The sequence below is a fragment of the Rattus norvegicus genome, chromosome 9 (genome assembly GCF_036323735.1).
Source record: "Rattus norvegicus strain BN/NHsdMcwi chromosome 9, GRCr8, whole genome shotgun sequence".
In the NCBI taxonomy this organism is placed as follows: Eukaryota; Metazoa; Chordata; class Mammalia; order Rodentia; family Muridae; genus Rattus; species Rattus norvegicus.
Window position 1 is genome coordinate 23,431,838 of NC_086027.1, and position 26,324 is coordinate 23,458,161.

Consider the following 26,324-nt stretch of genomic DNA (forward strand, 5'->3'; position numbering starts at 1 on the left):
TGGTACACCACCAGGGGCCAGGGCCCAAATATCACCTTGAATGCACCTGGGCAAATTCAGAGTCTGACACCAGGCTCTCTTATGACCTCTGCCAATAATCAGTCAAAATCTTTCCAGATCTGGAGCCTACTCCATATACTGGGCCCATGCCTAGAATAGCAAGTGACTCCAAGCAGTAGGAGAGCCTACCCAGGTGCCAGGGAGACTTCACATCTGACTGACACATGGGTTCTGAATTTTCTCTTCTCACAGCTTGAGGTCATGCAGAGGCAGCATGTGGGGGTGTAATGTTCAGTTCGTGAATACACAGCCTAGGGGACTTGGTTTAAATCAAATCATAATTACAGCACCAGCCAGGAAACCAGGCATGATTTTTTTCCTCTGAACATTTTTCTTACCTTGCATATGACCTTGAATATATGTTGGGCATCATCGTAAGAGCACCTATCAGTCTTGGTGTTGTAAATTCTAAATTTACAACAGTTCATTCTGGTGTAAAGTTAACAGTGCAACTATAGCAGTAAGTTAAATACGAGTTCAACAACCCGTATTTGTAAAGCATGTAATACTGTATAGAAAAAGCGCTTCCTTCATTGAAGTTATTTTGATAATTCTAGCATTCTGTAGAGTGTTCCTGTGTTTGATCAACTATCACTTTTGTGCTGCCCCAAATGTCCTGTTGCTGAGAATACACACACACACACACACACACACACACACACACACACACACACACACCACACTCAGCTACATCGGGTAAATGATTAAATTAATGTGAGATGCTGACTACCACCAAAAAAATAAAGGTCCAGAGAAAAGCAATCACTGTGGATGTTAGAGGAAAATATCAGTTTCTGGTAACACCAGGAGGTTTCAAAACAGGCCTGAATAATTTCTTGTTAACAAATTCCTTGGCTTCCCCAGGTAAGATACTGCTGCAAAGACCACATAAAATGCGAGCTCTCTCTTTCTCCTGTCAACCTTGCTGAAGATACCGACTGAGAGATTTATAAAGCATCAGCTCCATTTGGAAATAAATATCCTGCTGTTGCTTCCAAGAGCAGAGAAAAGTATGAGTAATGAAGTCATCTAAATAATGGCTGATGGGGTGGAGTGTGAAGGTGACAATTAAGTGCCAACAACTACGAAACCTGGAGGACAGTGGATAGAAATGAGGTTTTAGAGAAGGTTCCTTAAAGTCAACACCTAAAAGTCAAATACCAAATTCCATAAAGAAAAATTAATCAAATGCAAACTGCAAGGGAAAGAACTGACAACGTCTCTTCAGCATGACTGAAATGAAGGGGTGTCTGCTTCATTGATTGAGTTTGTGGGTGTTGCACATGCACTGCTTCAGACAGCTGTTGCTCATGACCCTTCCCGGTTGGTGAGGCTATGTGTGTGCCATGTCCATACTGGGACTTCCTGTTACTGCTTTTATAGCCTCAGCGTGCAGCAGTTTGTCTCAAATGTACTCAGGTGTAGGTTGACACCCAAGTGAACTTACAGAGGCTGGGACAGCAGGCATAAGGCTTGCACAGGCTCCAACCAAACATAAGCCGGTGCTGAGAGAAAGTGGACAGAGTGTCACCCCTAATGGAGAAGCGCTTGTGACTGATGCCTGCTGGGAGAGGGAAAGTCACTTTTTCCACTGGAGTATCACTGGGTATATCAGCCACACTCCCAGAAAGACCCCATGTCCAGGAATAGTTGGCCAACAGAAAACAGACTCCATGATTTTGGGGTGTGATTTTTTTTGTCTTACATTTTTTTGTTTTAATCTTAATATTTTTATTGTCTCCCCCCCCTTCTGAGAGGGTGGGGGAGAGAGAGAGAGAGAGAGAGAGAGAGAGAGAGAGAGGGAAGCAAAAGAATATGGTTAAAATATATTGTATGGAAAAAATTCAATAAAAATGAAAAAGGAATATACTTTAGTTCAGGTTCAGATCAAGCTCAGAGCAACTTTTATCTAATAAACACACAGCCAATGCTCCCTTTAACACTAATGATGCCATAATGGAAATGCTTAATTACAAAGCATCTGGAAAGCAGAACAAGTAACCCATGGCCTGGGGTGTCCACTCTCAGCCACTATCAGAGCAGGTGAGGAACTTCACAGACAGCAAAGATCCCACCACACCCTGGAGCTGCAAGTCTGCTCTCTCCCTACAGGTCTAAGGAATGGCCCAGACTTCAAGGCTCGACACGCCAACTCTATTCTGTCTGAGTCACAGGGTCGGGCAGACAGTTTCACGGTATAATTATAACACACAAGCCTCCCTTTTAAATGAAAACCTATCTCCTTAAACGGAGCCGATATGTGGTCTATGTAATCAGCACTACGGCCATCCTAGCACACATACTTCCTGTATCCAGAAGGCTCTGGAGATAGAGTAGCTCTGTTCTGTAAGGTCCACTCAGAATATCTGTAGGTGTTTTAACTTGCTGCAGTAGTGACATTCTTGAAGCTGCAGCAGCCGGGTGGCCAGGCAGAGGTTAGTCTCCTTAACACTGTAGGCTGTGTCCTAAATATCCATGCAGAGGCTGCGACAGTTTACCTCCACAGTCACCTGGCTCCAGGCTCAAGCACAGCTTGCAGAAGGCAAGACTGAAAATGGTTCATATAAAATCAGTGCTGCAGCTCTGAAAGCCAGAGAAATTGTCTACTGGGTATGATGACCACTTCCCATGTATACTGCCTACATCTGTTTTAGCTTCTCCTGTTATCTGCGTAGAAAAACACGTTATCCCCCTGCGCTTGTATAGAACCAGGTAGCTTTCTGTGGCGCTCGAGCATGAGAGAATAAAATTCCACACCTCAGCACGAGGACAACCTAAACAACTAAGTGCAAGCCCCTTCTGCTGCCTCAAATGCTGAGCAGGACCACAGCTCTCAGTGTTGGCCTCAAAAGGCTTTTCAGCACCCCCAACACCCTGCAAGTGCACGACGGAGCTCATCCTGTGATGGCTGCAAATATATTCTACCTTGTCGTTTCAGTGCATGCAGGCACGGGCACACACACCCCCGAGTGTGTGTGTGTGTGTGTGTGTGTATACATATATACATTACAGAGTTTTGGGATGGTATATTATTCAGCTTTATAAGAGAACAAAATCTCAATACCCTGTCATACAGATAAATCTTGCAAACGCCATGCAAATTGAGCTGTTTTTCTGAGGGTCACAGGTCCATGATCAGACATAGATACAGCAAAGGCTATAGGGGAGCATTGACTTAGAACTCACATACAAGCTTACTCGTAAGGCTGCTCAAACGTCAAGTCTTTAGCTCTCCATTAAAAACAAGCCCGACTCTAAGCCTTCAAATTATTTAAAGATGTGAAAGGCTGTCTGCAGTTGAGCCCTGTTCAAAGCCAGCACAGAAATCATTTCTTCTTCTTCCAACTCAAAGTATGTTTAGGAAAAGGACATCTGATAGAAGTGGCTGTGCCAGTCTGACCGACTCTAAATACAAAACGCTTCTAGCAACATTTGGATACATATAATTTGACAAAAAGTTTTGTAAACTTAAGCTTTGAAAAAATAGAAACTATAAGCTCCAACAAAAAGCTTAATATGTAATTGAAAGAAAATAATATTTTGTAGAAAAAAGTTGCCTTTCCAAAAAGAGACAAAAATGACTAACTTTTATTTCCCAAGAGAATTATGCTACTTTTATACAACAAAATTACAGCTGCCACAAATTGCTCTCAACAATTCCATCGCTTCTTCATTTGACCACTTGAAAATCAAGATTCTTTCAGATTATAAATATAACTTTTTATAACTCTGTTATTACGCACTGTGAATGGGGAGAGAGGGCCAATCTTGTGGCCGTAGCGTCGAATCGCCTCTCTGATGTGGCAGGGCTGGATGGCATCGCTGTGAGCCTCGACACCACAGGCCGCAGTGCTCTGGGACAGAAAAACACATAAATTGTTACTAAATCAAAAACACACAACAGAACTACAGTGTATAAAATATGAAAATAAACCTTTATAAAATGGACCATTTTCCCCTCAGGATGCACATCACTGTTACTATGTACTTCATCTAAAAGGAAAGTTCCATTAACAAATCAAAGATGGCCTTTCCATGACCCTGTCAGCAGACCCACCAAAGGCAGTTTTTATGCCTCCAATATTTCACCCAAGCTTGCACGTCAGGTAGGAAAGTGTAGCCACTTGTGTGCTGGCAAAAAGTGTCACGGGGGCTTGCTGCAAGACCCACCGGAAGCTCTTTTAAGAAAAAGCTTAAACGTTTATTATTATAAATGTTTCTTGGGAGATGCTTGGGCATATTTTTGAAATGACTTGAGTCATGAATTTAAAATGAAAAATGTAAACTAGCTACATATTTGTCATATTGGTGACTGTCACAGAAGACTATTTAATTTGATTCCCAATATTTAAGGTGTCCTTGCGATAAAGTAAAAATAAAACCTTCCTATTTTATCCCATCTATGAAAGGCATATTTGAAATTACAAAAAGACATAAGAGAAAGATTATGATCAATGAGATTAATACAAATTCAAGAAAAAATATATATATACACACACATGTACATACATACGCATACTTGTGTGTGTATATGTGTTTGTGTCTGTCTGTATATATGTATGTGTGATATAGTTTCAAACAATTAAAATGCTTTGTGAACTCCCAATAAACAAGAAGGCAGTGAACTCTCCTAGTCGGGTTGTAGAGCCCAGCTACCTTGAGTCCAGACCATAGCCTCTCTGTTACCAGCTCTGTCAGTATCCCTGGGTATTAGACATTTTTGTCATCTGTAAATTAAGATAGCAATTCTGAGCACTTTACAGAACGGCTGTGGAAATTAAATGAATTGAAATATAAGCTATGTAGAGTTATAGTGACATGCTAGAATGCTATTATTGGGATCAGATTATTTTTTAAGGATCAAAAATAGGATCACCAGGTACTTGACCCAGTTAGCACTGAAAGCTAACGGAGGCACCAGGCATCAGTCCACCAACCATACTAAAGTCTCCATGTTACTGTAAGTGTGTTCTAGTGCCCATTCATAGCCACCCAGTTAACTTTGTTTGTTTTCCTGACCTAAAACTACTGCAGTGTTTTGGATAATTTTTACCAGTTTAGCACCATAATTCCTCATAGGGAATATAATTCTGTGTGTAGACGCTCTGAGGATCACAGTTTCAGAATGTCTTACCAAAATGAAAAGACACAGCTTCTTTGACTCAGCAATTTTACCTTTAAAGAAATTTCCTAATGATGCATTTATATGAGTACAAAATCATATGTATAAATGCACACATGAAGAGGTAATCTATCGCTGTTTGGGTTGATAACACAAGCTTACCGGCAGGACTGGGCAAATGAAATAAGACACTGGCATTCAAGCAACAGGGCCGACCCCTTTATGGAGCTGTTCTGGGATCATTCTCACAGTGCAACTCCTAAGACAGGCTCTATGAAAACTGGCAAGATGCTGTGTTCCAGCTTACTGACAAGACAGACTGCACAGTGCTGATCCATTTACCCATGGAGTCTCTGTGAGGGTTCAGTGAATATAAAACCTGCCTCTCCCACAGGTAAGTGGCCAGCTGGAAGACTTACTTTTCATTATTATTCTTCCCTGAAATTTGAAAATACACTTCTAGTCTATGTACAAATTAGTAAAACAACGAAAGTTCCTGCCAAACAAGAACATCTGCTACTTCTCCAAGCTGAATGTAAAGAAGACTTAATTCATAAAACAAACCAGCTCTGGACTGTTTTGTAACAGAGTTGAAACACGCCAATCAGAAGCCATGGAGAATCTCTCTCTACCTCCCCTTGCTCACATCAACATGGACTAAGATTACTTCTTAACCTCACTTTGTCAATGATATAAAAGACTACAGTATTTTTTGAGTGCTTTCTCAATTCTTAGTCTGTTTCATTTCCCTCTTGCAATATATACAGATCGAATGCAACCATTGGGCCCCAGATGAAGGAAAGGCTTGTCAGTGTCTGTCTTGCTTTGTGCCTCTCCCATCTGCCTGCATAGCTGATGCCTGTCAAGGAGGTGGCAGCACCATCTCCACTTGTGGGAATGTGTGTGATACTGAGCTGAACTTAGACTCCAGAGGGAAACTTTCCAGGTGGAACTCGAGGGAAAAACAGACATCAAGGTCAGCATCCTATGTGCTAAGTGAAGTCCTAAGCCCTTCCTGAGTACAATTCCCCTGTGGTGTTCCTCTAAATTCACCGTTTCCTTTTTGCAAATTGCATTTAGTTTTTATTTCTTAACTCGTGCTAAAGGCAAGAGTTCTGCTAAGTTCACCAAGAAATTTGGTTCTGTTTGTTCAAGGTTTTGCCCTGAGTCTCTTAAATGGCCATCAGATAGGACCTGGGGCCATTCAAGTTGCAGACTACAGGGCCTGAATCTGCCTATCTGCTCCACACTTCTATGCTGCGATCTTATGGCCAACGGCTTAGGAGGTAATACAGTTATGAGGGTGGAACCCTCACTCCTACCCCCATGTGAGGTTAGAGGACTCTGTGCACAAAAACTATACGCACACATTCACTAGTCAATGCATTTGCCAGCACCTTTAATTGGATTCTCTAGCCTCTGGAATGTGAAAACACATTTCTCTTGTTTAAACCATAAGGCTTTTAGCATTTTGTTGTAGTAGCCTAAATGGACTATGCAGAACTTAGGTTAAAAATGACCTCTCCTTGCTAATTAAAAAAAAAAGTTACTTATTTTGATTGTACGTGTATAGGTGTTTTGCTTGCATAGTCTGTGCCTCACAAGCATGCAGTGGCGGCAGAAGCCAGAAGGGGGTGCAGATGCCCTGGAACTGGGTTAACAGAGGGCTGCTAGTGGCCACGTGCTGCTGAAGTTTGAACCTGGTCTCTGTAAGAATAACCACTGGGCTATCTCCACCCCTCTTGACTGCTATTTGTAAGTGTGGAGACAATATACACTGACTCATGCTATCCTTAAAAAAATGGGAGTCAACTTTACCCTTATAAAAATTGGAAGCCTACATTTTGTGCAAATGTCATTCAGGTTTTCATTGTGTTCACCTGCCATTCTCAGCAGCTGCTAGCATTAAGGTGAATGAAGTTATCATGTGCACTTCTATCATCTTGGTTTGCTCATTGAGCTCATTGAAAGAGACACTGGGAGCTTAAGGTTTATGTTCCTCACACTATTTTCCCATTTCAACATGGACCTTATATTAATATCCAGCTTCTTACCAAGGTGCTTAAGGTCTGCTGACATTAAAGATTTATTCCATGTTTAGAAATTATAATCAGTAGTGTTTGTAGTATTTTCTAATCTTCAAAGTTGTTTAGGAAGAATAAGACTGAAGGTATACCAAGACTTGTGTATATGCCAAAACACATGAAGAGCATTAGATTTATTTATCAGTTCATTTTTCCACTCTCATCGGCCCCATATGTTAGGTGTTGCCCATTTCCAAAAGAGAAATCAGCGTACGTTGACCATCACAGGGTACTGTTGCCTAGAGTGCATTAGCAGAGGTGTCTGTGGGCTCCACAGAGAGGCTTTACCTCCTTCAGGGCTATGGTAAAGCCACATGTCAGGTCTTCTTCCTTTTGGCTGCATCCATACACCATGTGTTTCTTCACCCAGGGATGGATGCCAAACAGTGGATGCTCAAGCCTTAGAGGGAGTCCTCCACATTCCTCAACTGACTATTGCACAAATCCCTTAGCAGTTTGAAATCTCAACCATGGGAGATGGAAGTCATGGGCTACAGAAGCTTGTTGGCCCTGGATCTCTAGAGGTGTGTGTCCCTGCGCCTGTTCTGATTCTAAGATGAAAAACTGTACAAGTTAAAGAGTGCCCGTGTTTCTCAATCTAACTCAGGGTCTAAGGGCCCCGAGTCTCAGGCAACTGTTTCCTGTCCCCTCTCCATCTACACTGGTCCATTAGGTCTTATGCTACATGTGAAAACTCCCCTAACAGGAAGCATGGTGAGAGCTTAGGGTCCCTGTGCCCAGCCACCAACCGTGCAGTCTGGATCAGGTGCTTCCCTGGGGCTGCTGAGCTCGTGGCCCTCTCAAAGCCTCATCCTGTTGAGGTCTGAGGCCAACGTGGGTACACTTTGACGCAAAGTCATAGTACACATAGCATAATTTTCTCATCTCAGTTTTGGGGAGATGGTTATAGCTAGAATGATAACCCTATATAATTAGTCAAAGTTTATCTTGAATTACAGATATTGAAATTGGAATTTAATCAAGGCAAAGTTAGAAAGGAATCACTGAATTTGAAAATTCAAATATTTTAAACATCATCTTTTTTTTTTTTTTTTAACTTTTCCAGTGTTTACCCCATTTAGTAAATAGGAGTAAAGACAAAGAGTATCCAAGGTTAGATAACCACGGAGCCGGCTGAAGAGCCAATCTTTGGATTTCTCACACACAATGCTTAGAGCATACATCATCTGTAATTTACCCGCTGAACATGACAGTGACTTTTTTTTTTAACATGAGACATATGCGAAAGATACACACATAGATGTGTTGCCTCTCTAACATTAATTACTATTTTTTGGTGAGCAAGCAACTTTCACATTTTACATTATTCAGGAATCTTTAACTGTAGCCAGTTTGCTGTCCAAACTGTCCCTTGAAAGTTATTTCTCTTATCTGGTAGTTCCACATCTCTGAGAGAATATATTATTTTTCCACATAAAGAATTGCACAATTATGCCACCATAACTGATGGTGAGACATTTTCAGTGAGAAACTGACAACACACACAAGCAGCTGACCATAGAAAGTTGTGTGTAGATATATAAAGAGAAAAAATTAATGTTCTTAACGTGAAAAATTATTACTTCTAATATGAATGATCTCCAATTTAGTAGAAATCAGATACAGAGTAGAAAACCTAGACTGTGAAATACTCCAAATTTAATAGTTTTAATAAGATCAAGAAAGAAGTGTTTAAAAAAAATTCAAGTGAAAAAATTCCTAGAGTTTCCGAAATGATAAAGAACGGCTGTGCATACGTGCGCTGAGGTTAGCTGCAGCTCATTTACACGTTCTTAGGAAAGCATGCAGAGACCCGAGTAGCAGAGACTACAGATGTTGATTTAGAATCTGAAACAGTGGGTGCCCAGACAGTGGAACGTCAAAATTCAAATATTGGAAGACAAACCGATCAACCTACAGTTAAAGATTCCTGAATGATGTAAAATGTGAAAGTTGCTTGCTCACCAAAAAATAGTAATTAATATTAGAGAGGCAACCGATCAATAGTGAAATATGTTTCAGGCATAAAAGAACAGATACTTTCAGAAAAATGGAAACCAAACCATCACTTGGCAGGCGGCACGTAATCTGAGTTGAATGACACAGACACCACACAGCTGAGAACAGCACCTGACATTACGGCAACAGTAATCAAGATGGAGACACCGACAAAGACCTCACAGATAAATCAGTGAAACAGTTGGAAGCCCTGAAAAAAATCATCTAGATACGCAGCCACCTGACTCAGAACAAAGCCGCCATGGTTCTGAGTGACTAGAAATCCATGCATCAAAACAGAGTGTGTTGGGGCTGGAGAGGCTGCTTGGGGCTTAGGAGCACTGGATACTCTTCTAGAGGACCCAGGCTGGATTCCCAGCACCCATATGGCAGCTCACAAAGGTCTCTAACTACAGTTCCTGGGGACCCCTCACCCACTCTGGCCTTCAATGGCACTGCATGCATGTGATGTACAGACATACGTGCAGGGGAAACCCACATACACATAAAACAATTTTAAAAAGTCCTGCATATGCCCTCAGCTTATACAGAATATTATATAAGCTACTTGCACACACTGACAGAACTATATGTCAACTCTAAGAACATAAAGCCTACAGAAGGAGAGGAGACTATCATCACGACCCCGGAGCTGGAAAAGGATGAATTGGACTTCAGCAGAAATTCAATGTATCTTTATTAAAAGACAGTATAAAGGGGCAGGCAGGCATGGCTGCACACACACAGCACTTGAGAGGCTCAGGCAGGAGGATCATGAGGTCAGTATGGGAGGCAAAGTGAAACTCTATCTTTAAAAAGGTACCATTGGGGGTTGGGGATTTAGCTCAGTGGTAGAGCACTTGCCTAGCAAGTGCAAGGCCCCGGGTTCGGTCCCCAGCTCCGAAAAAAAGAAAAGAAAAGAAAAAAAAAAGGTACCATTAAGACAGTCAATGGTAAGCCACAGCTGAGAAAATGCATGAAAAGCAGCAACTAGCTATTACATAGGACACATACAGAACTCTTACAGTTGGTACAACCTTCTCCCTACACACGAAGTTCCTCACCAGTGCACATGTATTAGAACAGTTATGGTAAAGTCACTGATAACAGCAGAGAGAGATGGGGATTGGGATTGGGGGTCATGGGTGGGGGAGAGAGAAGAACTGTGGGATGGGTAAAGGAATGACTGGATGGATATAATAAATGTTGTGTATAGTAATTATAGTAAAACGTCCACTGTATTTATAGAGTGCAGGTATGGTGTTCGCACTAGAATTTTCTCAACTTCTCTTTTTATATAGAAACGAAAAGTATCTTGTTTTATGCACAGTATTGGAATGCAGTTCAAAATGGAGTCATGTGAGATTTCTGAGTGAGTGTAAGAAAACTCCAAGAAACCAAGACAAGAGTCTTGTGGCCTCAGTTCTTCACAAACTTGAAACTGTTCCTTGTTCATGCTTTTGTGCCCCTTCCAGGTGAAGAGGGCAGGGCTGAGTTTACCTCAGATGATTCATTACCACTGGCTATCATAATTTGTTTATATGCCTCAGAAATGCATGTTTTTGCCATGTGTGACTGATCTGCAATGGGCAGCTTGTCCCTGCGGTTGTGTACTTTACTCATGCGAGTCCTCCCAGTATAAACTGCCTGATGTTCTGAACAAAGTTAGCTATCGCATGAGACGTTGGTTTGTCTCATTTATCAGCTCCACTCTTCCAGGCCCCACCACCTTTAGAGCGGTAACAGCGTGTAACAGTCCTTTCAGGTCGGACTGGAATCCATGACTATGGGGATGTATAGTTGGCTGCTGCTTAAGTTTTGAGCTTTGAGAAAAAAAAAAAGCATAGCACATTCTTTATATCTCTAAAAATATATTTCTGAGCCTCTCCACTCTCTATTAAAAAATAAGTAAAGAAAGACAGAGACACAGATAGAAAGGCACTGACCTTTTTCCTCTTCCTCTGCTTGGTTTTGGCAGAGTCTTGTCCTGTGCTCCCGTTCCCCAGGGAGCCAGACGCAGCTCTACCTGCATGCTGGGACCCAGAAGAGGGAGCTGTTGGTGTAGGAGGAGGTGTGTTCTCAGGAGAGTCTGGGCTGGACTTCAAACAGGAGGACCCCTGCACAAAGACACAGGGCTTTGAGATGAACTGACCAGACCTCCTAGCAACAGGAGACTGCCGTTTGTGTTTAATTCTATTTATAGCTTAAATATTTATTCTTATCTATTCCATAGAAATGGATGTCTTTCCTCTAAAGTTCTAGTCATAATATTTTTTAATCTAATTATTCAGACAAAAATAAAAATTCTTCAACCATTGCTTCTGAGAATTCTGTTAACTCTGTTGGATACCTGAATTTCTACACGGACTTTTCCTGAAGAGTCATTTTCCTTAATAGTCTCATATACACATTCCTCATTCCACTAATGACACTAACCACAGCTCTCTATGGACAAACCATTCTCTATAGTGCAGTGAAAGACTTTGCAGACCCTTTGACCAATTCAGGTACCAGTCTCAACAGTATTTCCATGATCAGACTGTACAGACACACCATCAAACGAGAAGGGATAAAGCTAATTTTGGTTGAGTATCTTTTGTCCAAAATGCTTGGGATCAGTTTTGTTTCAGATCTTCAATTTTTGAGAATGTATTTTGGAGTATCTGTATAACTCCCAGGGATCATGTCTACACGTGTGTAAATCATATGTGAAAAAAAGATCTAGAACATGTGAGCCTCACCACTGCTCTCACATTACATTTGCTAGTCTAGTGCTAGAAGCTGAGCTTAGCCAGCTCAGTCCCATAGGAAGTTAGTGTTTAAGGATGAGCCTCTTTAGGGAAGATGAACCCAGACGACCTGGTGACATAGTACATTGGCACTGATGTGGGATTTCCCAAAACCATCTCTTTGAGCATATCACCCTGTGGCCAAGACCTGAGCTAGTCTTTGATAATTCTAAGTCGTCTATACAATCCGGGTTTATAGTTCTTTTTAAATAGAGCTTCCTGTTAGCTCTTGCTAATGTTTCACCAGACCCACTTCTATCCCTCATTCAACTGTTCTTTTGCTGCCTCTGAGGCCCAGAACATTCTTTCTCCTCCTCCCTCACCGGTTCTCAGACCTTCAGCACTTTGATTCTGACCAGAGCACTCACATGCACACAACACAGGGTTATTTTGATTCTCCCCACTGCTCATTTGGAAGCCAGCATACACTAACATGACTTCTGTGCTTGTTCACATACTTGCTTGTTTGTTTTACAAATCATGTGATCTCCCTGGACTCAGCGCCTATCATTCTCCAGATGCCCTGCTGGCCTGTATTTGGCACAATCCTTCCTGTTGGCTGCTGATTTGCAATGCTGATGAGTGAGAATTCTGCCTTAAGAGGGCATTATCTCTGTGTTTATCAGGTAATAAAGGGCAGGAAGGAAGACAGTCTCTATGAATGTCTACTTTGACTACCAGTCACAGGGGAGAGGGGATGGATGCCAGGCCAGGAAAAAGCTTGAGGCTGACACTGACAGTCTGTTAGGATGTTCTCTGAGACTCATGCTCCAGCCCCCCAGAGAGTCCAGGAAACCCAGTGCACATAGGACGTTTTTTTTTTCAACTGCTCTGTAGCTGGGAAGAGCGCTTGTGGTTGTTGAGCAGTTGCCCAGGGCGGCTCGGCCACCCTGGAGAACCAAGCAAGAGGGATGGGGATGTTGGGGGTGTTTTCTGAGACTTGCAAGCAATCACTTGAATGTTAAGGGAAAACTAGGTTGTTATGTTCACAGTAAATTTCCTCAATTAGAAATGTTACAACAAATTTGTCTGATGTTAATGGAAAGCACACTATACACATACTCATAAAGCATCAAAGACATTGCAAAGGGCGCTCTTTGACATCATAATTGGGGTTTGAAACATAAAGAAAATAAAGAATGTTTAATCAACTAAGTAAGCTTTAGGAACTTTTCAAAGCATGGTGACTGATAATGATGTATGACCTTTTTAATGGGTATAAACACTTCAATCCCTACTTGGATTTCAAGCCAATACAATCCTCCAAGGGCTATGAAAGGAAGTTGGGTTGACTTCTGGCTTGTTAATAAGATGCTATATAGGCACATGTCATAGTACAGTCCTACACATTGTAGCAAAGAAGTCATAACTCAGGGTCCACGGCGAGTCCTTAGACTGATAGAATGGCTCTAAAACACACAAAGTTACACTAAAAAATTGAATAAAAATAAAAGCATGCCCGGAAAGGGATTTACAGATTTGTCAGAAACCTGAAAAGGTCCTCGCCATAAAACACACCCCAAGTACATCTTAGATGCTATTTGAGCCACCATCCTCACCCATGGACAGCAACAGGAAGTAGATGTGGACCAGTAAGTGGGCTTTGCCGTGCTCAAGCTCTACATTCCAGTCAGCTTGTTCTGAACTCACTCTGCACATGCAGATGTGAGTCTAAGCCATCTTCTTTCTCCCTACGGTCACTATCATGAATGATAGGAAAGTGCTGACTTTGTTATTAAGAAACTCCAATATTGGCAAATGTATCCAACAGGTTCTGTTTCATTTCTGGTTGTCAGGCGCATGGTGTTAGTAGAGAATATTTTAGAAACTGAGAGTGGTGCACGGTTATGCAAACGGTCACAGCTGGTGAGATTTTTCTAGTCCCTACAGAAAGAGTCCTAGCAGTACAAACAGATCTGACAAGGAGTCAGTCTTCAGACTGAAGATATATGGAGCTGTGGTAATCTAAATTGTTGAAATAAACTGGCAAATGAAATGGAAAGTTAGGAGTAACTGATAGGAATTATTCCATGACAATAATCTCCCCTCCAGCTCTCTCTAGGGTCTTTGTATCTCCTCCTATGCTGAGCAAGAATTGTACCATTGATTTACAGCCCAGGCCAACTCTCATCATTTGAGCTACAAAGAAATGGCTTTCTCTATCATCATGTAAGTATATAGACAAGTTCTTCATTTCACACGTCTCAAAATCAGACATGCTCTGCACCCATATATTTGTCACTTAAAGGTTAGGAAAGACAATGGGGCCAAAGGGTGAAAAAGGTCATCCCATCAAGAGCATCCTCGAGGCTTGGCACAGCGAATACTCGATAATTACTTGTGTAAATGGTCAGTGAATTAGGAGTCGCCAGGTTAAAACTATGCAATCCTACACAATCTTTTCAGTGCGCTAATGTAAACGTAACAAAAGCACAGAGGTGCTCGCATCAGATTTTCTGATACTCACCTCAGCAGAATTGTGGTACTGAATGAAGGTTGCAGAAATGGCATGGCTGAAGGGATCCCCTGCCTTAGATACCATATCTTGCCTCACAAGAAGAGCCAGATCCACCAACTGAAGAGCAAAGTAACAGATAAAGTCACACGGTGGAAATAACCGTCAGTGTTGGAGAAGAGGCACTCAGTAGCTAACATGCTCAGAATGGTACTGATGCTGAGCACATCCACAGAGCATGAGCACAGCCTCTCACTGACTAGTAACGGAACCAACTCACAATCACAAATCAAATGTTTGAAAAACAAAACAAAAACAAAAACAAAAGACATGTGTGGGTTTCTAAGGGAGCAGTTTTCAAACTTCATTTTGTTATCAATACTAGTAATTTAAATACAGATTTCTGGGCTGTGAGCACTGAGAGTCTAGGCTATTCTAGGAGTCTCCATTCTCAAAAGGGGCTAACAGGCCCGGACCACCCTCAGAGTGAACTACACCTGGGGTGCCAAGATGCTATCTGCACATCTCAGGTGATCAGAGGCTTCACAGACTTGTTTCAAAGCTCAGAAATAAGCTGCTGAAGGAGTCCAGTGAGGATGTGAGAGTTCAACATGAATTCCGTAACAGTTAGGATACAGTTGAAGGGACAGATGTTTTAAATACATTTGTATTAATTCACTGAGAATTTCACACATGCAAACAATGGATTTAGTTCCTGTTCACTCCCAACTCTTCTAACTCCTCCCAGACAGATCTCGTCCCCTCTCCCCCTCCCCGTTTGTGTTAATAACCCAGTCTCCTGGACGCGGGGCCACCCACTGGAGCATGCTTAATCTACTGGGATCATAACCTTAAAGAAAACTGATTCTCCCTTCTTTAGAAGTTGTCAATTGTCAATAACTCTTCAGGACTGGGTGGGGCATGTTAGCCCCTCCACACCTCAAGTTGGAATGTAAACCAGATTAAGTCTGTGCAGGTCTAGACAAAAGAGTCTTTAAATAATAATGCAAAATTACAAAAACAAATTAAAAGCTTACAGCCCCGAGAGCTAGTGATGTAAAGAAGCATAATTGGGTTAAATTCTAGAATTTATGTGTCTCAGAAGAAAACGTATGGGGTTCTCATTCCAGCTGGAGTAGCAGGTGGAATCAAAAAGCTGTCCATGGTCACGGGGTAGAACTCAGCAGGAGCGCTGCACTGACAGCTGAGGCTCATACCTGGGCCACTGTCTCATACGCCAGATATGCCAGGATCTCCATAGCTATAACATTGGGCTTTATCTCCATGCTGCTGCAGTCCAGCCAGTCTCGAAATTTGGATGCTTTTTTGGCTATTAATTCAAAAGAGAATGGAAAGTTTTAATTTTTAATATGTTTTAGCCTTCACATGACTGTCAGAAATTGGAAATATTTTTTCCTGAAAACTGCATAGAAGAAATAACACCCATAGAAGTAATGGTTAGAAAGATTTTAAACATCTAAATTTTTTAGTCCCAAGAAATCCAAGTTGGAACCCTTGGTTATGAAGCAATACAATGAATGGTTGCTTTCCACAGGTCGCTGACACTTGGATCTTTTCTCTCTGGTGGACGGCATGGTAGGTACCTCGCGCCCTCTCTCTCACTTTGCTCTCTCCCTATGGTGGACGGCAGGTTTGCACCAGACCTTTTCACAGTGCATTCTTACAGTGCTTCAGAATATGTTATCATTGGCCAGAGTTTTAGTTGCCATTAGAGAAAAGCTGCTTTCTCCACATAACTTTTTCTTGTTGAAATAAAATTCTGGAAGGAAAAGTTGTGATGAAGGAAGACAGAGGAAGAAACTATATTCCCAATCCTTTTCAAAATGTTACTACTACTAAAATAGGCTCGAAATTGTGAACTAAGAATTAAACAAAGCATGGCTAGCCTGAGATAACCCATACTTATGCCTTTGCTGGCTATGGAGACATCCAGAGTCTTAGGCCTGACTCCCCAAACCAAGCTTACTGCCCTTCTGGCCCCAGACTGCGAGCTGGTCTTCAGTCTGCTCCCCACCATTCCTCTTCCTTCACACCAATCCGGAACATCCATGGAAAAGGTACACTTCTCACATCGTTTATGGAAATGGCCACAAGTATTTCATGTGTGCACAGATTTCTCAGACCATGGTATAAGTTCTTTGTTAGCAGAGAATGTGCCTCAAATCCGTGGACACCTAATCGGACCATGCACATATGGAACTAGGCAGGACACGGTCCTTTCATGAAATGCCTGCAACTGCCCCAAAGTTAAGCAGAGTCTGACTGGACTTGCTTAGACATTACTAATCTAACTAGTAATTTAGAGGGAAAGGGACAGATAGTATACATTTTATTAGCTCTGTAAGGGAATCTTAAAAACAAAACCTTGATTATCCTGGGATGAATGTGGCCTTACTGGTCTGTAAAAGTCTCACCAATTCAGAGCATGGTGTTTGATTCTAGTCAGAATTCTCATGTATTCCACATACAGGAGAGTTTTCTTCTAAATAAATCACAGAGGACACGAAGCCCTGTTTTAATCCTCATGTCCTAAGCTGTCAAATGTGGCAGAATTATGATCATCCCTCTTAAAGCTATTTCTCTAAAGTACCAGTGTTCAGAGGCTCTGACACACAGCATTCCGTGCAGCCAGCTGGGATGGCTCACAAGTGCTTGTCCAGCATCTGTGGAACACTTCTCAAGTGCAGGTTGAGAGGCAGCAGTTTGGCAAGGTCAATAAAATGGACCTTGCTCCTCCATTGCCTCTGACACAGCACTAGGAACACAGAGGCACACGGTGACTACTTAAGCTACCTGCTTTTCAGGTAAGAGAAGGATCATTATTAGTTTTCAGCCCTGCCCCATGAGGGAGAGAATTAGCAATGTCTTTGCAAGAGTGGGAGTGCTCGGACTGTAGAGATCTAAGTGGCCACTGCTTTCCCAGGAAATAAAATTCCCGCTGTTAACAGACTCACCATATCTAGGGCACATTAACAAATGACTAAAAAAGTACTTTTTTAGTGACCCGCTAGCGTCCATTCTTTGCATTTTTTAACACCTGTCTGTCTGGTGGGGTATGGCTGTGTGTGTAATGTGCCTCAGTGTGCCTGGAGGTCAGCCAGTGTGCACAGCACCACTGAGCTTGGGGCCTGCTATGAACAGGTACTTGAGAAGGCAGCTCACAGCCCCTGAGTCCTGGAACTGACCAGGAGCGGACTGCAAAGAGCTGCACATTGCACCTGCACACGGATGCTCTCTGTTGTAGGAAACAGGTTCTCCCCAGGGTTCACAATGAGGCCTCCGTGGACACTGCAAGAGCAAATATTCTTAACGGACACAACCTTTTCCCCCACAGAAAAGAAAATTATGCATGATATGCTGCTTATTCTGTAATTTTATCAGAAGGAGAAACGATTATGTTCCACCTACTACGGTTTTTTTTTATGTGTGTGATTAACACAACAGAAAAATAACAAAACCCAGTTTTCAAACGAAAGACGTATGACAAGACCAAGACCATCAGTGTCAGTGTGCAACAGTGCTTCCGTTTTTTTCTTGTGAATTCAGTTTAAAATATGATTTAAAAAATAGTTCAACTGCACTAAATGCTACTTTATGAGCTGGAGATTTATGCTTATAAAATACTTGAATGCCGTATTTAAACTCCAAAATTACCATACAAAACCCTCTCATTTGCTGAATTGCCGTGATCTGAAGTGTCATTTACTTAATGCTTCACAGATGTCTCATGCCAAGTTGTTAGTCAGATTGGAAAATATATTTTGTTAGAAAAAAAAATCTTCCAAAACATGTTTTCTTATATTTTTCGATGCTGGCATGGGGCAGTGAGACTTGAACTGTGTCATTTATCTGCACTTCATGATCTAAAAGGCTGTTCTCATTTTCTTTTTCCAAGTCAAATACATGGTTATCGTGACCACACAGTTGCTTTTCATTTAAAGACATCATTGTTTCTATAACTTCTCAGAGCAGGGTCATGTGTGACTGTGTCACAGTTTTAAATGGACTCTTCATTGGGCTTTCTCTTTGACCTTTCCCCCAAGAGCTCTCGTCACCGCAGGGCTGATGCAGTCTGACCCACGGGTAGGGTCTCCAGCGCTTTTCCCCAGCTGCTGTTCAGTGACAGGAAGACCCTGGTTTCCCTGTGAGGTCACTCCCTTGGCAAAAGCACTGACTCACGGCTCTGGCCAGCACATGGCACATGCTGCAGTAGGAGGCTAACGACAAAGAGAAGCACATGACTGAGATGTCACTGTGTGGTAACGTGAGTGTGCATAAAGGGAGTGTGGGGCTGATAATTAATATTGGGGGCTTTTAAATGTCATGGCTATTAAAGGTCACTATGGGCCAAGTGCAGACAGCAATACTGTATTTCAGTGAGCATGACTAAGAAATGGGAAACTGGAGTAAGAACAGTAAGAACCAGTTAGTGTTCTGACTACAGAGGCCATAAGAATAGTCCCACGCTTTCTCTGTGTGCAGAGGCTTTAGCTCTCCGGCCACTATCACCTGTATAACAAGGTCTTCGGGCCTCCCCCGCGCAGACGCTATTTCTGTAATGGCTGTAAGGATGCATGCACTGACCGCACCAGCTCCTAAGAAACAGAGAGCATGTCATGGTCTAGCACACATGCGTTCAAGAAATTAGATGTCTACTCACAGAAACTTAACTGTCGGCTTTCACAGAACTCTGCATACTGAGCCGAATCCATAGTTCGAGTCTGTCTTTCTGCTCTCTAATGGACAGAAGAAAAAAAAAAGAAATAAAAAATATAAAAAAACCCCCAAGTTTTAAAGAAATAGACTCTTAACATACATTTCCAGCATAGATATTTAGACTTTTTGTACCATTTTCTAGACCTTGATCTAAGAAAGCAGTCAAGAATGGTGGCAGACATGAAATATATTACATAATCGTGACAAACAGTCAGAGCTGTGCTGGGACAGAGCAGACAGTGTACAGAGGACCTGAACTTGGTTCCCAGTGCTCACATCTGGTGAATCATAACCAACTGTAATTCCAGCTTCAAGGGATCTGAGGCCCCCTTCTGGCCTCCGTTGGCTCCATGTTCATGTGCACACACATATAATTGAAAAGAAAATACAAATATTACAAAGTAAAAGCTGGCGGTTGTGAAGTTTATTTCTTTTGGAAATAAAACTTACAATACTTTCTTCTCTGTTGTTATTAAAGTTAAAACTCAAGGCCTTGCTTCCTTAGCTGACACACATCTGATGCTTTCTACTTATCCTTACAAACAAAAGCAAATACTGCAGGGAGGAGAAGGCAGACATCAGAACCATTGTCAGCTATCACCATCTACCTGCTTTACAGTTGTGTGTGGCGACATGAAATCAGGAGTCCATGCCTGAGATCCATATATCCATCCCCTCAGAATGTAGTGCCAGAGTTAACAGCCAGTCTTCTCGATTACAAAGAAAATAGGAGGAAAGGTAAACACAGCACAGCTCCTTTAATCTGCATCCTCAGATGATTCACAGCTTAGGCTAGCTGCACTCGTGGCTTTCTTGATCCAGTCCAGCAGATGTTTGCTCCTACACTGTCTCACAGAGGTAGCATAATTATACTTCACCCATGGTTTGGTGACCGCTTCCGCTTCCTTGGTAAGAGAAGCAGTTTGAGATGAGACAGCCTAGTACTTCTTGGAAGGGGATTCTGACCAAAAAATTATAATAAATATATATACACATACATACACACACGCACACACACATATATATCCCTGAGACTTTAATTTTTTCTGCAGTGGAAGGACTTTCTGTAAATGTTCTTTCTCACAGCTGTGAATGCCCTCAACATAGTGTTTTTTTTTTCCATCTTTATTAACTTGGGTATTTCTTATTTACATTTCAATTGTTATTCCCCTTCCCTGTTTCTGGGCCAACATCCCCCTAGCCCCTCCCCCTCCCCTTCTCTATGGGTGTTCCCCTCTGCATCCTCCCCCCATTACCGCCCTCCCCCCAACAATCACATTCACTGGGGGTTCAGTCTTGGCAGGACCAAGGGCTTCCCCTTCCACTGGTGCTCTTACTAGGCTATTCATTCCTACGTATGCAGTTGGAGTCCAGGGTCAGTCCATGTATACTCTTTGGGTAGTGGCTTAGTCCCTGGAAGCTCTAGTTGGTTGGCATTGTTGTTCATATGGGGTCTCAAGCCCCTTCAAGCTCTTTCAGTCCTTTCTGAACGGGGATCCCGTTCTCAGTTCAGTGGTTTAATGATGGCATTCGCCTATGTATTTGCTGTATTCTGGCTGTGTCTCTCAGGAGAGATCTACATCCGGTTCCTGTAGGCCTGCACTTCTTTGCTTCATCCATCTTATCTAGTTTGGTGGCTGTATATGTATGGGTCACATGTGGGGCAGGCTCTGAATGGGTGTTCCTTCTGCCTCTGTTCTAAACTTTGCCTCCCTATTCTCTCCCAAGGGTATTCTTGTTCCCCTTTTAAAGAAGGAGTGAAGCATTCACATTTTGGCCATCCTTCTTGAGTTTCATGTGTTCTGTGCATCTAGGATAATTCAAGCATTTGGGCTAATATCCACTTATCAATAGTGCATACCATGTGTGTTTTTCTGTGATTGGGATACCTCACTCAGGATGATATTTTCCAGTTCCCTCCATTTGCCTATGAATTTCATAAAGTCATTGTTTTCGATAGCTGAGTAATATGCCATACTGTAGATGTACCACATTTTCTGTATCCATTCCTCTGTTGAAGGGCATCTGGGTTCTTTCCAGCTTCTGGCTATTATAAATAAGGCTGCTATGAACATAGTGGAGCACGTGTCTTTTTTATATGTTGGGGCATCTTTTGGGTATATGCCCAAGAGAGGTATAGCTGGGTCCTCAGGTAATTCGATGTACAATTTTATGAGGAACCTCCAGACTGATTTCCAGAATGGTTGTACCAGTCTGCAATTCCACCAACAATGGAGGAGTGTTCCTCTTTCTCCACATCCTCACCAGCATTTGCTATCACCTGAGTTTTTGATCTTAGCCATTCTCACTGGTGTGAGGTGAAATCTCAGGGTTGTTTTGATTTGCATTTCCCTTATGACTAAAGATGTTGAACATTTCTTTAGGTGTTTCTCAGCCATTCGGCATTCCTCAGCTGTGAATTCTTTGTTTAGCTCTAAAGTCCATTTTTTAATAGGGTTATTTGTCTCCCTGCAGTCTAAGATCGTGAGTTCTTTGTATATTTTGGATATAAGCCCTCTATCAGTTGTAGGATTGGTAAAGATCTTTTCCCAATCTGTTGGTTGTCGTTTTGTCCTAACAACAGTGTCCTTGCCTTACAGAAGCTTTGCAGTTTTATGAGATCCCATTTGTTGAGTCTTTATGTTAGAGCATAAGCCAGTGGTGTTTTGTTCAGGAAATTTTCTCCAGTGCCCATGTGTTTGAGATGCTTCCCCACTTTTTCTTCTATTAGTTTGAGTGTATCTGGTTTGATGTGGAGGTCCTTGATCCACTTGGACTTAAGCTTTGTACAGGGTGATAAGCATGGATCGATCTACATTCTTCTACATGCTGACCTCCAGTTGAACCAGCACCATTTTCTGAAAATGCTATCTTTTTTCCATTGGATGGTTTTGGCTCCTTTGTCAAAAATCAAGTGACCATAGGTGTGTGGGTTCATTACTGGGTCTTCAATTCTATTCCACTGGTCTATCTGTCTGTCTCTGTACCAATACCATGCAATGTTTATCACTATTGCTCTGTAGTACTGCTTGAGTTCAGGGATAGTGATTCCCCCGGAAGTCCTTTTATTGTTGAGGATAGTTTTAGCTATCCTGGGTTTTTGTTATTCCAGATGAATTTGCAAATTGTTCTGTCTAACTCTCTGAAGAATTGGATTGGTATTTTGATGGGGATTGCATTGAATCTGTAGATCGCTTTTGGTAAAATGGCCATTTTTACTATATTAATCCTGCCAATCCATGAGCATGGGAGATCTTTCCATCTTCTGAGGTCTTCTTCAATTTCTTTCTTCAGAGGCTTGAAGTTCTTATCATACAGATCTTTCACTTGCTTGGTTAAAGTCACACCGAGGTATTTTATATTATTTGGGACTGTTATGAAGGGTGTCTTTTCCTTAATATCCTTCTCGGCTTATTTCTCTTTTGTGTAGGGGAAGGCTACTGATTTATTTGAGTTAATTTTATACCCAGCCACTTTGCTGAAGGTGTTTATCAGGTTTAGTAGTTCTCTGGTGGAACTCTTGGGATCACTTAAATATACTATCATATCATCTGCAAATAGTGATATTTTGACCTCTTCTTTTCAAATCTGTATCCCTTTGATCTCCTTTTGTTGTCTGATTGCTCTGGCTAGAACTTCAAGAACTACATTGAATAAGTAGGGAGAGAGTGGGCAGCCTTGTCTAGTCCCTGATTTTAGTGGGATTGCTTCAGGTTTCTCTCCATTTAGTTTAATGTTAGCTACTGGTTTGCTGTATATGGCTTTTTACTATGTTTAGGTATGGGCCTTGAATTCCTATTCTTTCTAGGACTTTTATCATGAAGGGGTGTTGAATTTTGTCAAATGCTTTCTCAGCATCTAATGAAATGATCACGTGGTTTTTATCTTTCAGTTTCTTTATATAATGGATTACATTGATGGTTTTCCGTATATTAAACCATCCCTGCATGCCTGGGATGAAGCCTACTTGATCATGGTGGATGATTAGTTTTGATGAGCTCTTGGATTCGGTTTGCCAGAATTTTATTGAGTATTTTTGTGTAGATATTCATAACAACATAGTGTTCTTAATGGCCACATCATTTTTTCTTTCTTGTCTGACATGAGTTGAATGGTCAGTTTGTCACCTGATGTGCTTCTCATTGTAGAAAAGACAGATCAGGTAGGGCGATGAAAAAGGGAGCACCTATTAGTAGGGTTCCTTAAGAACACTGTTCTTCTTGACTTCTCCTCCTCTCTTCTACCTTCTGACCCCTCCTCTCCTTTCTTCCTTTCTCTCCAACAATATATCCTCACAAACATGTGATCACAAATCTAGACTTTTCTTGATCATTTGCTTGCTTGGTTAAAGTGTCATTTCTGAGTATGCACCAGCAAGTATTTAACATAGGTAATACACACACACACACGATTTAGTTTCTCATATCTACTTATTTATTTCCACGTAGTGTGTGAATGGGCTGTGTGCTGGCACATACATGTCTGTAGTCATCAGCCAACAATTTTGGGTGCTGGTCTCAGGTATCTTCCACCTTTAGTTTGGGACAGTTATCTTCTGGAACGTCCCTTCACAGTTCCGGCTGGCTGACCCAGGCACTTACAAGGATTTGCCAGTTGCTACCTTCCATCCTGCCCTTGCTGGGATTACTGGCACACTAAACCAGGTCCAGCCTTTCTCTGGGTACTGGGATTTGAATGCAGGTCCTCACACTTGCATGGCAGTAACTTGCCAAATGAGCCATCTCCCTAGCCACTGGCCTCTTGTTTTACTGTGATATGACTCAATCAATAACTGTTTGCCGATGGAAAATAAAATGCAAACACGTATTTATGCTTATTTAAAACTCCTCATACTGATAACACCATACCATTCATATGTATTTATGTAAGCATGTGTATGTGTGCCTCTGTGTGTAATTACATTTAGAACCTCTCAAGTTTGAGTTTCTAAGTCCTGGAAACATACCTGGCACATACCATAAGCAATGAGCAGTCAGAATGAACAAATACTACACTTCTATTCCGCGGGTCAGGTATGTACCTGGCCTGCAGTAGCAGGACTCCTGTACTTTCTGCTTTGCTACCCTGGAACCAGCCATCACATTCCTCCAACACAGGAGTAGACAGCACTTGAACAAAGACACGACAGTGCTAAAGGAATTACTCATACTTCTCTTCTACCTAATACTTTTCTTTTTGCTCACAATCAAGATTTTGCTTCGCTATATATGCTAAGATAGTTCGGGCATCTGCAATTAGGACTTCTAGCCTTTTAAAGTAAGGAGAAGTTATCCTAAGAGATTAAGGTTGCCAGGGTGGCCAGCTTTAACTAAATGAAGTGTGTGGCAGTTGGGAGAGTCTGCCCCTGCAAAGCCTATCATCCCAGGCCATTTGAAAGATGTTCACAGAATGTGAAGGGCTTTATGTCATCACAGCCAGCATCTTCCTTCCAGGCACCCTCTCCAGTGCTTCTTCCTTCTGTGCAGCTCATCTTAGTTCTTTTCAGCTCCTTTAGCATGTAACCTCTGAGCTGTGCAGCACCAGGAAGCTGGCTCTAGGGCACTCACAGGAAACCATTATCCAGTGCCTAGCACACAGGAACCACTCATGCAGGGTGGCTGATTCCAGGAAACATTCATTGGCATGGTATGGTAGCTACCAGCAGCTTAATGTGTACTTGCTCAAGGCTCTTCATTTTAAAGATAAGCAAACTGAGGTTGGAAGAGATTTGACAGAAGGACCTGATATTTACGTTATCAGAGCTCTTTTAGATTATACTAAAATTTTAACCCAGCACCCTTATGCAATGATTCATGGCCAGGAATTTCAAGAATTATGACCAAATCATGTGAATTTTAGGACAGGGTAAGCAGATTTTAAAATGAAGTTCTACTTAAAAGAACCAAGAGACTACATTAAATAGTCATGGCTCTTATTTTTTTGTGGTGCCCAAATTGTACTTCCCCTCTGCCTCTCTTCAGATACCAGCACATTCTACAGTGTACACTGATGGACCTTTTCTAATCCCAGGAACAAAGAACTTTCTGGGAAAACTTATTCAGTCTAGTACAACATGATTGAAATTACCATGTCTAATCTACAGAGAAAACACAACCTCTAAGAAAAGCCCAAAACAAAACAAAACTCAAAAAACCCCACCAAAAACCAAAAGAGTAAACCCAGCAGTTTAAAAACCTTTCTTACAAATGAAAACACTGAGGCAGAGAAGCTAAAGGTAAGAGTTAATAGAGACAGAGTGAGAAGTGAAGTTTGGCTCCTAAGGTGTCAACTCAAGCAAAAACATTTCCTAGAAAGAGTGACCTATGTACATCGTGAGAACCACAGCAGGAACTATTCTCCCTCCATGTTCTGGCTTCTTCTGAACAAAGTGTCAAACAGCAAACTTAATTTTAAACGTGTCTCTTTAAAGGGGACCTTTCAAGTTCATCTGATTATTCAATATGGTCACAAACCTGGAATTTAAAAAAAGCCTACTTTGCCCTGGTGTGCTCACAAACCTGTGATCCAATGCTTGTGAGGCTAAGGCAGGAGGATCATATATTGAATATGATAAAATCCTCTCTAAAAAAAAATGAAGCAACTGCCCACTCTGAACTATACTGAACCAAACCAAACCAAACCAACTGAACCATACCAACCAACCCAATTCAACCCAACCCAACCCAACCCCACCTTCATGTTTTTAAGACTATGAGAAGGGCAAGTCCCCAATAAGTATGGACGAACCATGGTTACTGGCTCAGCTCAGCATTTACCCACACAGGCCTTCTCAATTACACAGGTTCCTTTGAGCTCAGACAGCCACATGAGCACACGTTCATCTGCAGATGACTCAAGCTCCAGTTCCATATATGACTTGATTTCCTTGGGTATTGTTAAGAACATCGATCCCCAACATTCGGAAAAATACACAACACAGTCACGTTTTCTTCAGTCACAGCTTGCTGGTACACCTACACAATGAAGTAAGAGCCTATTTGCAAAGCACTGCCTTTGAAGTCATTATTGGTGGACTCCTCTAATGGTTATGTTACTAGTCACCCATTTTATTACCAAGG

The 26,324-nt window shown here is 41.8% G+C and overlaps 1 protein-coding gene across 19 annotated transcripts in view; it reads right to left on the minus strand.

Annotated features, from left to right (window-relative positions):
- Supt3h (SPT3 homolog, SAGA and STAGA complex component) overlaps window positions 1-26,324 on the minus strand; it is a 328,341-nt gene that overhangs the window by 55,949 nt on the left and 246,068 nt on the right. For 12 of the 19 annotated variants that reach the window (XM_008766906.4, XM_039084827.2, XM_063267745.1 and 9 more), the window contains 5 exons: window positions 19,190-19,265; window positions 15,726-15,838; window positions 14,521-14,628; window positions 11,211-11,381; window positions 3,804-3,914 (listed from right to left, as the gene is read on the minus strand). In XM_008766906.4, coding sequence (XP_008765128.2) covers window positions 3,804-3,914; window positions 11,211-11,381; window positions 14,521-14,628; window positions 15,726-15,838; window positions 19,190-19,265 — 579 coding nt within the window. Of the gene's footprint in view, window positions 1-3,803; window positions 3,915-11,210; window positions 11,382-14,520; window positions 14,629-15,725; window positions 15,839-19,038; window positions 19,266-26,324 lie in introns of those variants that run through there. The other 7 variants (XM_063267750.1, XM_063267748.1, XM_063267749.1 and 4 more) reach the window with 4 other exon arrangements.